The sequence below is a fragment of the Scatophagus argus genome, chromosome 13 (assembly GCF_020382885.2).
Source record: "Scatophagus argus isolate fScaArg1 chromosome 13, fScaArg1.pri, whole genome shotgun sequence".
In the NCBI taxonomy this organism is placed as follows: domain Eukaryota; kingdom Metazoa; phylum Chordata; class Actinopteri; family Scatophagidae; genus Scatophagus; species Scatophagus argus.
The window spans coordinates 9,362,944-9,377,374 of NC_058505.1; the positions used below are offsets into that span (position 1 = coordinate 9,362,944).

The following is a 14,431-nucleotide window of genomic DNA, read 5'->3' on the forward strand; positions in this document are numbered from 1 at the left end:
TTTTCCATTTTCTGCATCTTCATCCTGTACATTATATTACGGGTCATTAGTATATTTGTATTAACAATTATGTAGAATTTTGCAGTTGTGCTACACCAAAATTAACTGCTATAAATCATTTTTCATGTTAATAATCTTCCATGTGTAAACTGTAATTTAAAGGGTCATTACATATTATATACTTGACTATATGTACTAGCAGTAATACTTATTCATTACTTTTCAGATTTAATTTTTATCTATCGTTATAGATATTATTCATTGTTTAGCGTAACTATCCAACAATATAAAAAATACTTAATATCAGCTCTGACTCCACCAGGTACAGCTAAAACTGCTTACAGGAATGCATTTTACTGATAATACTTCTGTACTTTTAGTTAAAGATTTTCACAATGTGGTACTACTACTTTTACCAAAGCATAAAATGGGGATGCCCATTTCAACATTGCCTGCTTATATAAAGCACTGTCTAAAGTACTGATGTATAGCATCATCTATTGATATACTAAAATAAAAAAAAAAAACCCTATAAGGTCTAATATTATTGATTATTGCTGTTGGAGTGACATGAAAACACTCCCATGAACTCAAAACATAATTTTATTACAGCAAATCCATCTGAATCTCAACATCTTTCAAATAGCAGGTTAAACATACAAAAAGCTCACTTAACATACTTGTTTTTTATTAAATATGTAAAAAGCAGGTCAAGTTATTCACAAATAAAATGCAAACATGCAACACATTTTTTGGGGAATGCATAATGAGTGGGACATGAAAAAAAACATTTACCATTCATTAATTATTGACAGTACATGTTTACATTCCTTTTCATTTACACAATAATAATATATGACTAAAGCATTATGGTGCACTGCCCAGTTCAATATTAGTAAATGCAATATTAAGAAAGGGTATACAATGTACTTACTGGAATATAGCATGGCAAATTACTCAGTGAACCGACTCACCTCCCTAAGACTTGTGGTTTAAAAAAACACAACTCTGAAATCAGAACAGACCACAAGTTCCAGCTGAGGTTTAAAACTTAAAATGCTGCATCATAATAAGACTAGTCCACAATAATGTTTTTCTCCTTCCCTATGATTACAGCATACCAAGTAAACTATCGCCAAACCACCCTGTGTGGTGTGAATAACACATTGTTGAGCACACTGATTATCTGAAATCTTGTAATTTGTGAGGATGTCAAACAGTCATACGGTGGCATTATACTACATTTATTCACAATTCATTGAATGTATTTTCCTCCTTCATGAGGATGCAATGCAGAATCTTGGACTATTTCTAAGGCTTAATAATAATAAATACCGTGAGGATCTATGGACAGATTGTCCAGTACAGAGTCAAATGTCAGTGCAACATATGGAAGGAGGTTAAATAAGAGCTACTACGAGCCCTTTCAGGGCTTTGCTTATTGCATTCTTGTGATTAATATTGTTGATATGCAAAATAAAAACAAAATAAAATGGAAAAAAAGGACATAAGCTGGGAAGTTAACACTTGCATTGACAGGTACAGCTGCCCGTCTAAACTTCAGCATTTCAGCACATCTACTGTAGCTTTTGAGTCAACTTTCCACTCACACAGTCCTCGCAAACTTCTGTGATGGTCTGAGCTCGTCTGCCACAGCAGTTCACCAAAAGTCACAAAAACATCGAACAGTGAGCAGAGGGATACAAAAAATAAAAACTGTGATGGTGCTTCTATTCAGGTTTGCTTCATGTGCTCAGTCTTGGAGAGGACAAAAAATAAACCATGAGGGAAAAATTAAAATCCTTTAACAGTTCTCACATATTAAAAAGAAGGGTGTAACCGCGGTGTGGGTTGATGGTAGTCAGTATTCATCCTGCTCCTCCTGCTGATAATCTGGTGCCTCCTCATGGGCTTGCTGGTCCACTTCCTGTCCATCACCCTCAGCCAGCTCTGCTCCTTCCTAAAAAATAAGATTAATACATAAAAAAAACAGCTCAACACTTGGGCTACTGAAGTATGCTCTGAGGCAAACACATGTGACTACACACAAAGACTGAGGTCTTTATCTGTTTCAACCACACAATAACTTCCACATGACTTTACCAGCAGGAAAAATGGCATTAACACGCTGCGGAAACAGCTCAGGGAAAAAAAAGAAAGAAAGATAAAACAGCATCCGATCATCCTGAATCCTGTTCAGATCAGCGTGGTGGTCACAGACTGACCTGTTCATCTGAGGCGTAAAGGACCTCCATTAGCCGTTCGACAAAAGGTGCACTTTCTTCACCCTGCTCCTGGCACAGCAGCTCCACCTCTCGCAGCTTGCTGAAGTAGTAGTCCCGCTCCTTCTCCACTCCTTCCAGTGCCAACTTTAATGTGTTCACCTACAAAAAATGAGATTCACAAGATTTTTAGCATCAAAGCATCAAAACACACGATTTGGTGACTGGATTGGCTTTGGATTACTATTGGATTTTGGTCACTGATAAACTGATAAAAGTGGTCTACAGTGCACACAGATCCAGAGTAAATTGCTAAAACTCCACCTTTACCTTATAATTGTTTAGATAATATATTGATTTGATTTGTCATTTGTCAAGTAAAGCATTTGTTGGTTACAGCTTCACAAATGTTAGATCCCATTATGGACCTGAAGTGTACCTGCACAAATAGCTACATTTGCAGAAACGTGTTGGACCGCACAATGGAACAACATAAAATACATATACCTTCTACTTTAATTTATGGGAAGCTTTACATTTTAAAAAAAAGCCATGTCTGTAAAAAGCATTTGACTGTACATGGACTTTTCTTTATTTATATATTTCTCTACTGCATGTCTCACAGTGAAAGTAAATAAGATTCTGACAGTCATCAAGAGAAAAGGTGAGGTAAAAGAGTCACAATAAAAGTAACCCTAAATTTATTGCAAATACAAAAGTAGATTAAATGATATTATTGGCCTCCACTTAAAAATATTTAGAGGTACTTCTGGCAGCAATAACAGAATATATATGTGTGTATTGATCTGTATCAGCATTGGTTCCCATTCCTTTTTCATGTTGATGGTTTCATTCTATTTCTTCCACCATCTAAATTTAACAAGTAGAACAGCAGTCACAGAAAACAGCTAAGCAGTCACTTAGTGGTTGTTGTCTTGTTCTGCACAGGCTGCACTGATGACCTGATGAAGATGTGAATTATGGAAAGGTTCCAGCAAAATCAGTACTAAAGGTAAGAATTGAACTTTTCACACACATACCTGCTCCGTAAGATGTGTGACCTGTGCTTCCAGTTCTTTCTCTCCTTTGGCAGGAGTTGATGATACAGGGATCTTTTTTGCTGACGAGGGTCTTGAAGTTGGTGTTGAGGACTTGGGGGTTGTTGCGGTCGACCTCGATGCTCCTACGGCAGACAAAAGGTTTTTTCACTCAGGGGTTGACGAATGAAAACTGTAGTAGTGTTTTTTATATATATATATATATATGTGTGTGTGTGTGTTTCACATATACTTGGATGGCAAAAGAAAGGTTTTCAACTAAAATGAGTAACAGATGAAGCTTACCTGCAGTAGGTGAGCTGGCTGCATGGTGGGACTTCTTTGGCAGGTTGAAGATCTGCTCACCAGGGTCAGGCGGGGGAATGGCATCCTGACCCTGTCTGGCCGCAACTGGGTCATACTCTTTACCATCGTAATTGGCATCAAAGAACTTCTTAAACCACTGGATGAAATCAAGATTGTCCTGAAATCTGCCTTTGACCAGTTTCTCCACAGGAATAATCTGAAGCAAGGAAAAGAAAAGAAAATTGAAAATTTAGCAAACACAAAAGCTCACTCGCAGATACCCTGAACAAGGTTAAAATGAGGTTAAGAAAACTCACCTTGTCCACATTCATCCTTTTGAAGGATGCCTGTAACAATTTGAAATTGTGAATGTACTCGTGCTCCAACTTAGCTTGAAACTTGACCTTTTTAAGACTGATGCAGCCAGGAAAGAGCAGGTCCATGAACTGGCAATAGGCAGCTCCTAAAGACATAAAGAAAAGATTTTTGAGTACATATGTCACAAATCAGATGACTACAAATTAAAATACAGGCTAGGATTTATCAAGCATGCCTTTGTCTGACAAAAATCCATTGAACAAAAGGGAAAAAAATATATATTTCCTGTTCCCAGATCATTGCCCCCGTTTCCTTAAAAAGAAAACTATAAATGCACAGTCTTAGTAACATGGCTAAGATTAACTTGACTTTAATCCAACTGAAAAAGAGGGCACCAGCTCAACCTGGCAGTGGGTCAGCTACCAGATAAAATCTAACTCAAGAGCACATAAGAAGCAATCAACATGAAACAAGTAGATTACACCTTAAGAAAAGAAGAGGGCAGAATGTGTGCATTACTGTCCGTAGAGAGTGACTGAAATTGGATTACTTGGTCACAGCAAGAGAACATGGCAGGCTACAAGTTTATTTATAGACAACTCTCTGCCAGGGAGAGGTGAGCATGTTTCCACAGGTTGGTTTAACGGCCAGCTCGCACAGAAAATTATCTGAACCCTGTGCTGTACAGGCAAAGACGTAATCTCTAAAACATGCTTCCCATCTCAGACTGCCTCTTTGACACAAGAAAAGGGAGGAGGATCAGGTGAATAGAGAGAAAGAGATTGCTCACCTGAGGAGAGCTGCTCCACTTTCGTATAGTTTAGGCAGAGAATGTCGTTAACCCAGGCAGTGATGTCATGCCTGCTCATAGTCTCCTGGGTTATTGAGGTAGAATATACGTTGACCGCCATCCCCCAGCTGCAACAGAAAAACAATACTTGAAAACAAAAGCAATGCATCTAGAACAAAAAGGTGTCGCTTCCATGTGCCTCAGTTAGTTTCTTACATACTTGTCCAATAAAATTGATGTCAAACAAATAGCCAGTTGTTGTGTATATTAAACCAAGCACAATGACAAATGACATAGGAGTTGAATAATAAATACACCACATTCTGTATCCTCACAAAAGACCATTAATTACCGTAATGACTGAAGGAGTTCAACAAAGCCAAATGCACTGTTCTGGTGCTTTTCAAAAATCAAAATATCAGATGATATTACATTCAGTAATCACACATCAGGTTTCTAAAGTGTGCATCGAGATTCACATCATAACGTAATTTTAATGGGTTAATTTAGGATTTCTTCACATGGCTAGACTGATCAGCAGAGAAACAAAAACGAACAAATGGGCCCTAACAAAATCCGAACTCCCCCCCCACCACCACCACCACCACCATGTGTCGGTCACCTGTAGTAGTATAGTCTTCTCTCTACACTTTAAATGCACCTCATCTTCTTCGTGTGTGTCCCCTGAGCGCAGTGCACACCCAGTTATAACAGGTTACCAATGACACAAAGTAGTCATGGTAACAAACAAAAAAAAAAACAACCCACAATTTCATTTTACAGACATGGTTGGACTTGTAGACAGAATTAGACATGTACTAATTTGAAAATCGTATAGTGAAACTATCTCAATATACAATATTATCTTGATAATTTATGAGTTTAAAATCTGTAGGGCTGCAGTATCTTATACATGTTTGTTTGTTGAACTGTTTTCTTCGTCAGTTAATCAATTAATTGTTCGGCCTATAAAAAAAAAAAGGCCATCATGATTTCCTGAGTCTAAGGTGATATCTTAGTTTAGACAGTCTTGTTTTCTCCAGCCAACACTCCAAACCTGAAGATGTCCACATAATAAATACAAAAACATAAATAAACATTCACATTTGAAATGCTGGAACCAGAGAATTTGGGACTTAGTTCTTTAAAATGATACAACAAAAGTACTGCTGGAATATCAAAATTATTGCAGATAAATTTTCTGTCCATCAGCTAAGAGACTAATTGTTCTAGCTAAAACATATATTAAAGCTGCAACAACAAACTAAATAACTAACTGCTTCTTCCACGAAACAGATTCTACAATTCAGACCACAAGGATGCTTCGGGATTACAGAATATATATGGTGGAGACACCTTCAGCAATACACCTTTGCTATATTAATATCTTAGTCGTAGCAGGCCCTGTGGGCCCTCTTTGAATTTATGTCTGGGATGCTTTAATTTGATTTTACCTGCATGAAAAATAGAAGCCACAGCAAAGTTGTACGAGAAAGATCCTGCAATTTTACCCTCTCATAAAATACTGGCTTTTGGGACCACTTGTACCATGGATATTCAGGCCTACAGTATATACCAAAAGCATACCACATGCCAAAATATGCATCAGAGAACTCAAACTTTAATCCTTAAGCTACAGGTCAAATAGTTGTACAGCACGGCCACAGCACAATGAATAAAAGCGATTTTATCTGTTAACCCTCAGAAATACTAGAAGAGTGTTCCCCTCACACTGGGGTAAACCTGAATCAATCAATCCAATCCAAAGTATATTAAAGCCTACCCAAGTATATGTTGGCCCGTTTATAACAGATAATAGCAATGTAACTGATCCATTTTACAAAAGCAGCACCTAGGTTTCAGTTTGTCCTTTAATGTGTGTGCCCTCTTTTTTGACTGCAATGCAAAAAAAAGAAAACCTGCATGTTTGTGGACCATGTAATATTCGGAACAATAGACATCATATATATTAATCAAGTGTGTAGCTCTCTTCAATTCCTCTACAGAAATGAAGAGTGCAGCACAACCACCTCAGCTTGCTAGGCTGATAGGGAACAGCAGGATGGCCGCACTAAAACACCTCTCCAAATGGCTTATGGCAGCAACTGATATGCTATTAAATCATGCTACACCATCTAAGATCAGGTTGTGCATGATAATATGAAACCATTCAGCGTTAAAGTTGAGATATCACAGGACTGTAGGAGCAGTGTCTCGGCTGACTGATTCTCTGGGAAGGAAGGAAGGAAACTGGGCCAGCCGATCTCATGTCAACAAAGCGGATGTATGAGCTGCTAGCATGCTTTGTTAGCCGGGCTGGGATAGCCTGCCAGCCGACACCAGGGCTGGGCTGATGGCATATGAAATAGGAGGAAATTAGACTGGTGCGGTACTTCATGGGGGTGTTTCACACATGAAAACACGACCCTAAACACACACTCACATCGTGATATTGTGGATTAATAGGTAGCCGCGAAGTGTCATGTCACAGTGGGAATATTCTAGCAGCAGAGGCGGCAGCAGCAAGCAGGGGCGTCTGTCTGTGTATTCCTGTCATTTGAAAAGCTGTACCTCTTCGATACACTCCTCCAAAATCTGCTCTACGCCACCACTGCACCAAAACATTTGACGACATTTATACCGGTGCCAGCAATAATAATTTGGGGGGGTTTCTACATACCAGCAGGGGAAGCATTTAAGATAACTTGGGAGCGATTTACGCCATGGTGTCGGACACATACAGAGAGCTAACATGACAGGAGAATGAGAGACAACAGGGAAGGGGGGAAAAAAACAGCGGATGGGTGCAAAGCATAACCAAGACACGACGACGAGGACCAGGCCAGAATGCAGGCTTCTGTCTGCAGCAGTGTCTGTCTTTTCATGAATTTTCTTTTCTTACATCAAACCAAATGCGACGTTACACGGATTTACCTGTAGGCGCGCTCTCCTCGCACCGTATTTTTCCTGTAAGGAATGATGTTGGATCCGTTGTCCTGGACGATGTCGTTGTTATTCTCTCCATTTGGGGAAAGGGCTTGGGTGGGACCGGGCATTTGGGTCTCTAAAATGTTGAACAGATACTCTGTTCTCTCTCTGGCCGGGGGAAAAAAAAACAACAGGAACGATGCAAATGCTAAGAAAGTGCCGCACCTCCGGGGCTCCTTCCTTCTGTCTGCTTATTCTTCACAAATCTCTGCCCTAATGACGTTGCTGCACCCTGTACCACGTGACTGATGGGGTTGGCTGCCTGTTCCTTATGGTGGGCTATTTCAGTACACCAAATTACATTGATCATTTGTGCGCGTGTGTGTACGTGTGCTAAAAAAGCACCATCACCGGTCAGATCAACGCTTGATGCTTCTCGCTTTTGAGATGCAGATCAACTTTGGGACTGCCAGGCCACTCATCAAATGCTCCGAGACAAAACCCAATCAGTTGGAATGTATGAATTTGATTTTAAAAGGAAAATGCAGCCCACCCAGTTTCACCTCCAAACTGATGCAAGTTTCTTGGCACCATGACACCCAACAAATGTGGGTGAAAAGCAAAGAGTAAAAAAAAAAGCAGGCAGATGCTAATAGACTGAAGTGATGAAAATGATGCTGCGAGGAAGTGTGTTGAAATCTTTTGATTACTAACCATATGAATCAATCAATGGCTGTGGTATTTCATGTCACAATAAAACCACATCAATTCAACTGCTCCCAATATACTGTCGCTTTTATGTTTTAGAGCTGCAGTGATCAGCTGATTTAGTTCAATCAATCAACAGAAACTTCATCAGTGCCGGTTCTGATAATCCATTAATTGTCATTTTTAAGCACAAATTCACTGGATCAAGCCTAACAAATGTGAATATTTTTCTGCTTTTCTATTATAAGTAACTGTATGTTACATTACTTTTGGGCTGTTGGTCAAACAAAACAAGACACCTGAAGACATCACTTTGAGCACTGGAAACTTGTAATTTTTCACTATTTGCTGACAGTCACCAAACCCTGAATGGATTGATCAAGAAGATAACAGGTAGATTAATGGGTGATTAAAGTAATCCTTACTTTAATTTTTGATTAATCTACTGATTCCCTTTGTAATCACAGATTGTGATGAAACAGTGAAAAAGACCCATCACTTTTTTTTTCAAATCTCTTGTTTTGTCTAACTAATTTATTGTCACAGAATATTAAGAAAACCAGAAAATATTCATATTTGAGAGGCTGAAAACCAATTCCTTTCTTCACTTTTTAAGAATCAAAATTATTTTCTGCTGACAAAAATGTGTAAGTTTTTACAAATATCCAGCAGGGGTGTAACAACATGTTGTATCAATTTATACAAGGATCTCAATACAGTACATATGGTGTGTAAAATCTGAACAATGCAGTCCTGTTGTAGCTAAGTTACCTCCTGTTTGTGTTGCCCCATTTGTTGTTTTTATATTGTTTATTGTTGTATAATTTTCTGAGCAACTGCTCTGAATGGCTCAGAGAAAACCACAGCTTAATTCAGGCAGTGAATTCTTAATTATGACTTCTTTTTGCCAAAATCAAATTAAGATTTGTCTAAATGGGAGACAGCAAATGTGCCCAAATGTCTCATCAACCTTTACATCCCTGACATCAAAATATCTGTATGAAGCAAACTCAGTCCAACCTTGTATTAACATGGTTAGTAATCAATGGTACAGCACTACTGTATATGTGAACCAGCAAGTCACATTATTTAACAGGCATGATTGAAAACTGGCATAGCTCTACAACAGGACTTGACTACAACACAGCTATGATGGTATATGCAGGAATTCTATGCAAGAGGTCAGGACCCTGACAGCAAAGGCCTTAAGGCAAATGTAGAGCATTCACAGCAATATGATTGTTTCAAGTTGTTTTACTGCCTTGATTTTTTTCCTGCTGTTTATTATTGCTGTCAGAATGTCCTCATTCATGTCATTCTTTTTTTTTAAAAAGCTACCTTTTCTCTTTAACAGAGTCCTATGGCAGTCCTTTCAAGATTTTATGTGAGGCAGTCAAATAGATTTTGAGATCAATACAGCAGTCCATCCTGCACCATCATCGGTCCAAAGGTCTGCTTGCATTTTGAAGATAATCCATGAAATTTTTTTTGCATGTAAACAGTTTGTCTTCTGAGTTTCTTGAGTAAACATGAGTCCAGCAAGTAGCCTTGTTGATGTCAGCCAGGTTACTAAGCAAAATGTTTTGCTAAACACATCTTGTCTCTTTCTTTAACAGAGCTTATCAACAGAAATTGAATCCTCCAGTGTATACTTCCAACTTCAGTTGCAGTGCCAACAGTTACTACAGTTTTTCATCCAAAATGGAAAATAATATATTGGACTGTCTATCAGTGCTTGGGTGAAACTTGGTAATGGATGTCAAATACTCAGCTCTTAGTCAGCATATGTGTGTACACTTAAAACAGTTACTTTCACTATGCTTAGCCTATCCTGGTTTTTCATTCTGCACATGTATAGTCAGAGCTAGATGAGATGAGTCCTCTGCTGAATGATGCAGGATTTCCAGTAAAGCTTTGCTTTGCTTTGAGGACATTGCAACACATGGTTCAAATTCCAACAATGTTTCGCTGTGAAATTGTGGCCATAATTTACATCATCGCTCTCATTCATTCAGCTTTAACTATTCACACTGGTGCTTTTAAAAGTCACATGTCTGCAAAGCGGATGTATGTGCCATGGATTCCACATCTGACTGTAATAATTCACCATTGTACTGAAATGTGGATTAAATCTACTCTTTTAAGTGTTTTGAAAATGTTGGAAATAAATCAAGGCAGTGACATAAATGTATAATATCCATCTCTTGTGCGGTTATTCTGGAAAAACAAATATTCAGGATCCCGTGCCTCTACTACATCAAAAGTACTCTCTAGTCTTTACACAAATTCCTGCAGAGCTGAGCACAAGACACAACCAAGTGCTAATCTCGTTAAATGACCCAACTGTGGACACTAAAAATGTCTTCACTAAGAACAAAAAGCATGCAATGCTAAACTTCTACTAGCACAGTAATGCTAAAGGCCCTTTCAGACTGAAAAGTGACAACTGGAGCATACTGGTCTTTTCACATTAAGAAAACAGAAAAGACAGAGCTCAGCGTTGTATCTGGCGGCAGGCAACAGAAGTATGACATGGTCAAACTTTAGGGGGATGCAGGAAAACAGGAGACTATGTTCTATGTTCACATGGCCAGCAACTGCATCCCACATGCTGTGCTGCCTGGGTGGCAGCAGCGCTATCGCCAGTCTGTCATTGAAATGAACTTGCCACTTCCCAGTCTGACAGGGTTAGAGAGTCACCACGGAGGTGAAGCATGCATGTGCTGTGTTAAACAAATAATCAGACTATGAAGCCTAAGAATTAAATATGTACATATTAGGCCATAATGACAGTGATACGTGCCCCCTGGGCCTATTTCTTCTTACGTTTTCACCTGTAGAGTGGTTGTCCTCCTTGGCGTTCTTAACAAAAGGCTACCATTTATGTCCAAAAATGAAAAAACATAGCTGCAGTTATATTGCAACAAAAACACAAAATGTTTGAGCATCTCCTCATAAACATTTTAAAGGAATGACTGATCTGAGGAAGCTGTCTATCAATGTATTAACAGGCTTTCTGAGCAAAAAACACCTAGTGTTGTAGATGTACTGCTGAGCTGCAGTATCAACATATTTAACTGGCCAACGCAGTGCAATGACATAACACTGCAATGCTTTGCAGCAAAGGCTGAAACAGGTTCAACTTTTTTGCTGGATAACCCAACATCTGTTATGAACAGAGACTGCTGCATTTTTCATGTAGTGCTAATCTCTGTCTGAACATGGCCTCAAAGTGGCCTGAGACTGACAAGCTTTATAAAATATGATATAAAATATGCAGTAGGTCTACTTTCACGGCCAAATTATGTCTAAAGGCCAGTGTTGTGAATTCAGGAAATAATGACCTCAGTGTGTATACACATCACAAATTAAGAGTTTGTATTTTAGCGTGATGCATTAATTGGAACTGAGTCGGGTAAGTGGATTTAATCAGGTGGGTATCAGTCACAACACACACAACATGCAAGCAAAATAATCCAGCAATAACAGCTGCTTTGTTTAGCCTTTACGTTCATGTTGCTCTCAATTTTGTGAGGGTGGGGTAACATGTTTGTAATGCACAGCCTGAGGATGATGCTTTACGGTCTCTGCTAATGTGGAATGTTAGACTACGATGAATCACTGGGCTGTTGTGCAGAAGTTCAATCTATTGGAGGAAAGGCAGAGATGTGTCTGCCCTCTCCATTCACATCTCACCAAGCACTCTCTTGCACAGGGTCATAAAGTGGGTGGGTGAGGGGTAGTAACTCCACCCAACACATCCATCCATCAACGCTCAAAAAATAGCAAGGAGGTTACCATCAATACATTAAAATGTTTGCCCCTTATTTGAGGTCACTAATCAAGTTGCACAATATTGTTAACAAAAAGAGGGCAGAGTCAGGGGTAGTGTACACTTTGAGGGGAACCTAAAACCCACCGAAAATTATGGCAGGGACGTCCAAGCGGTGGGAGCACTGATGTCTCACAGCTTCCATGGGTATCTTTTAGGTATTTTCTTTAAATACGACATGTGTGGAAAGTAAAGTATCCGTTTGCTAAAGGGAAATTTGGCACCCAAGACAAAAGACCAAGGAGATCCACGGTCACCCCGCCTCTTCTTGTCGTCAGTCCCCGGTGCACAAAACTGCTAAGAAACCGTCTATGCTGATGTGGGGATCTAAATACGAGACAGTCTCGCTAATTTCTGAGATTTTGAAAGCAAGCGCGCAACGAAGAAAGCTAGCTCCAGTAAACCTCGTGAATGAAGCTAACTCGGGTGTTTGAAATGACAGTGAAATCAGAAAAAGTGAATGGTAGGCAAGCTATTACACCAACAAACCACGCCAGGCTGAAAAGAAATAGTGTTTTACCAAGGCAGACGTTACTTACAATGACGATGCTGTATTTTGTTTATCTAGCCGCCAAGTTACAGTAAGCTAATTTTGTTCCTGCCAACACTTTGACAGAATGGTGACAGCAGACATATGCCCGAGCCCGGGTAACATCACCGTACGAACCACCGTCAATACCCTCCGGTTTTCGCCCTCACACAACATAGTGTATGTTTAAAATCAAATTACAAACGGAATTATCCAGCAAAACAAATGTGACTCACCAGTGAACTCCGATCCGCAGGTTACAAGGTGTTAAAATATGCTGTTTTCCGGCTGAGTCACCCCACCCTCAAACGCTCACTCGACGAGGAGCTGAGAGCGGCAGGTGATTGGACAAAGCATCACCGGTGTTGCAGATGATTGGTCTGCGTGTGACATCTGTCGTGATTTTGACCAATTACATCTCGATGCGTTGATCATTCAGAACAGCAGACAGCTTTCCGTCTTGTCGCTGTTGGTTGTCACATCGCTTTAAATTTTCCTACGGAGAAACGCAATATTTTTTGTCGTAAACTAACGAATATTTATTCAACCCAAAGTTGACTTAATCCACCACTATCTAAAATTACTTTCCGACAAAAATTGGTAAAGTTTGGTAAATTATCAAATTATCAAATTATCAAAAATGAGAGGAACAGACCAACACAGCTCAAAAAATAATACAAATTTCTGAAAACCAACTATTATGCTTATTAGTGTAAGATATTTAACAACTCTATTTTGTATTGTTGTGAGTTGCAATGCTGCAGTGCTACTGTGAGGAAATGTGAAGTGTTGATCAATAAAACCAGTAAAAAAAATAGTAACTATTCTGATACACAATTCATTGTTGCAGTGGTTTAATCAAATTTTTGGAATGTTGGTCGGACTGCCAATTTTTCATTATTAATTTATTATTTTGTGTATCATTATTCTGTGTATTACTTATTCTTTTATTTAAGCCTATGGACATTAACTAACCACACATTAGAGGTAGACCTAATCAGTTTGGCTAATGAATATAGATAGTATCGATAGTGAAAGTGTTATTTTCCTCCCTGGTGTTACATGTAGCCTACGCTACGGGACCAGATTAACCGCTGAGCCACCAACTTAATGATTGCTTTTTTAATTTTTAATGATCAAGATGTAATTCTAGGCAAAGGGTAAAACTTGGTTTTCCCCAGCAGAGGGAAATAGAGGGCACAAAGTTTGTATCTGAACTGATTTTCAGCCTCTCACTCAACTGCATTCCTCGTGTTTTAACACCAGGGTGCAGTGATGCACTTGGTACAAGGCAAACAAAAAACCTATCATGAGGAGGCTTTGTCCAAGATTCATTACAGAAAATTCACTCAGTTAACTATGAGCTAACCAGCTAACCAAACAGATAAATCAATAAAAGGACATGTTGTTATTTTGCCATATTTTCCCAGATTTTGGATTCTGTAGGTCTAGCTTTTCAATACTATGCTTAATTGTTGAAAGGACAAGCTTGAGTTGATGTCTTTAAAAACGTACTGATGATAATAATAACAATAATAAAGAATAATATTAGTTAATTCATATGCGTATCATAAATTCTCTCTTCTATTATTCACATGACTATGAGATTCAGTACCGGATGACTGTTTCTGTTACCTCAGATGGTGGGTCTATGTGATGAATTATAGACAATAGGTTGAGGGCAGCCAACAGTGCATTTATGACAGATAATAAATGTGTACTGCCAAACCAAGCCAATTGAAGTGTGCCGTTCTGGAATGG

At 38.9% G+C, this 14,431-nt stretch overlaps 1 protein-coding gene across 3 annotated transcripts; it reads right to left on the reverse strand.

Moving 5' to 3' along the window:
* Positions 1–585: 585 nt before the first annotated feature.
* mapre2 (microtubule-associated protein, RP/EB family, member 2) lies at positions 586–13,037 on the reverse strand. 3 transcript variants are annotated; one of them, XM_046407269.1, is made up of 7 exons: positions 12,907–13,037; positions 4,674–4,801; positions 3,883–4,028; positions 3,566–3,782; positions 3,263–3,405; positions 2,226–2,384; positions 586–1,960 (listed from the first exon to the last, which is right to left on the reverse strand). In XM_046407269.1, exons 2-7 carry the CDS (start codon positions 4,792–4,794, stop codon positions 1,862–1,864), a joined length of 885 nt encoding a protein of 294 aa, XP_046263225.1. In that variant the 5' UTR covers positions 4,795–4,801; positions 12,907–13,037; the 3' UTR covers positions 586–1,861. The 3 variants fall into 3 exon arrangements, with proteins under 3 accessions (XP_046263225.1, XP_046263224.1, XP_046263226.1); XM_046407268.1 differs by lacking the exon at positions 12,907–13,037 and adding an exon at positions 7,608–9,388; XM_046407270.1 differs by lacking the exon at positions 12,907–13,037 and adding an exon at positions 5,296–5,537.
* Between the last annotated feature and the right edge of the window lie 1,394 nt (positions 13,038–14,431).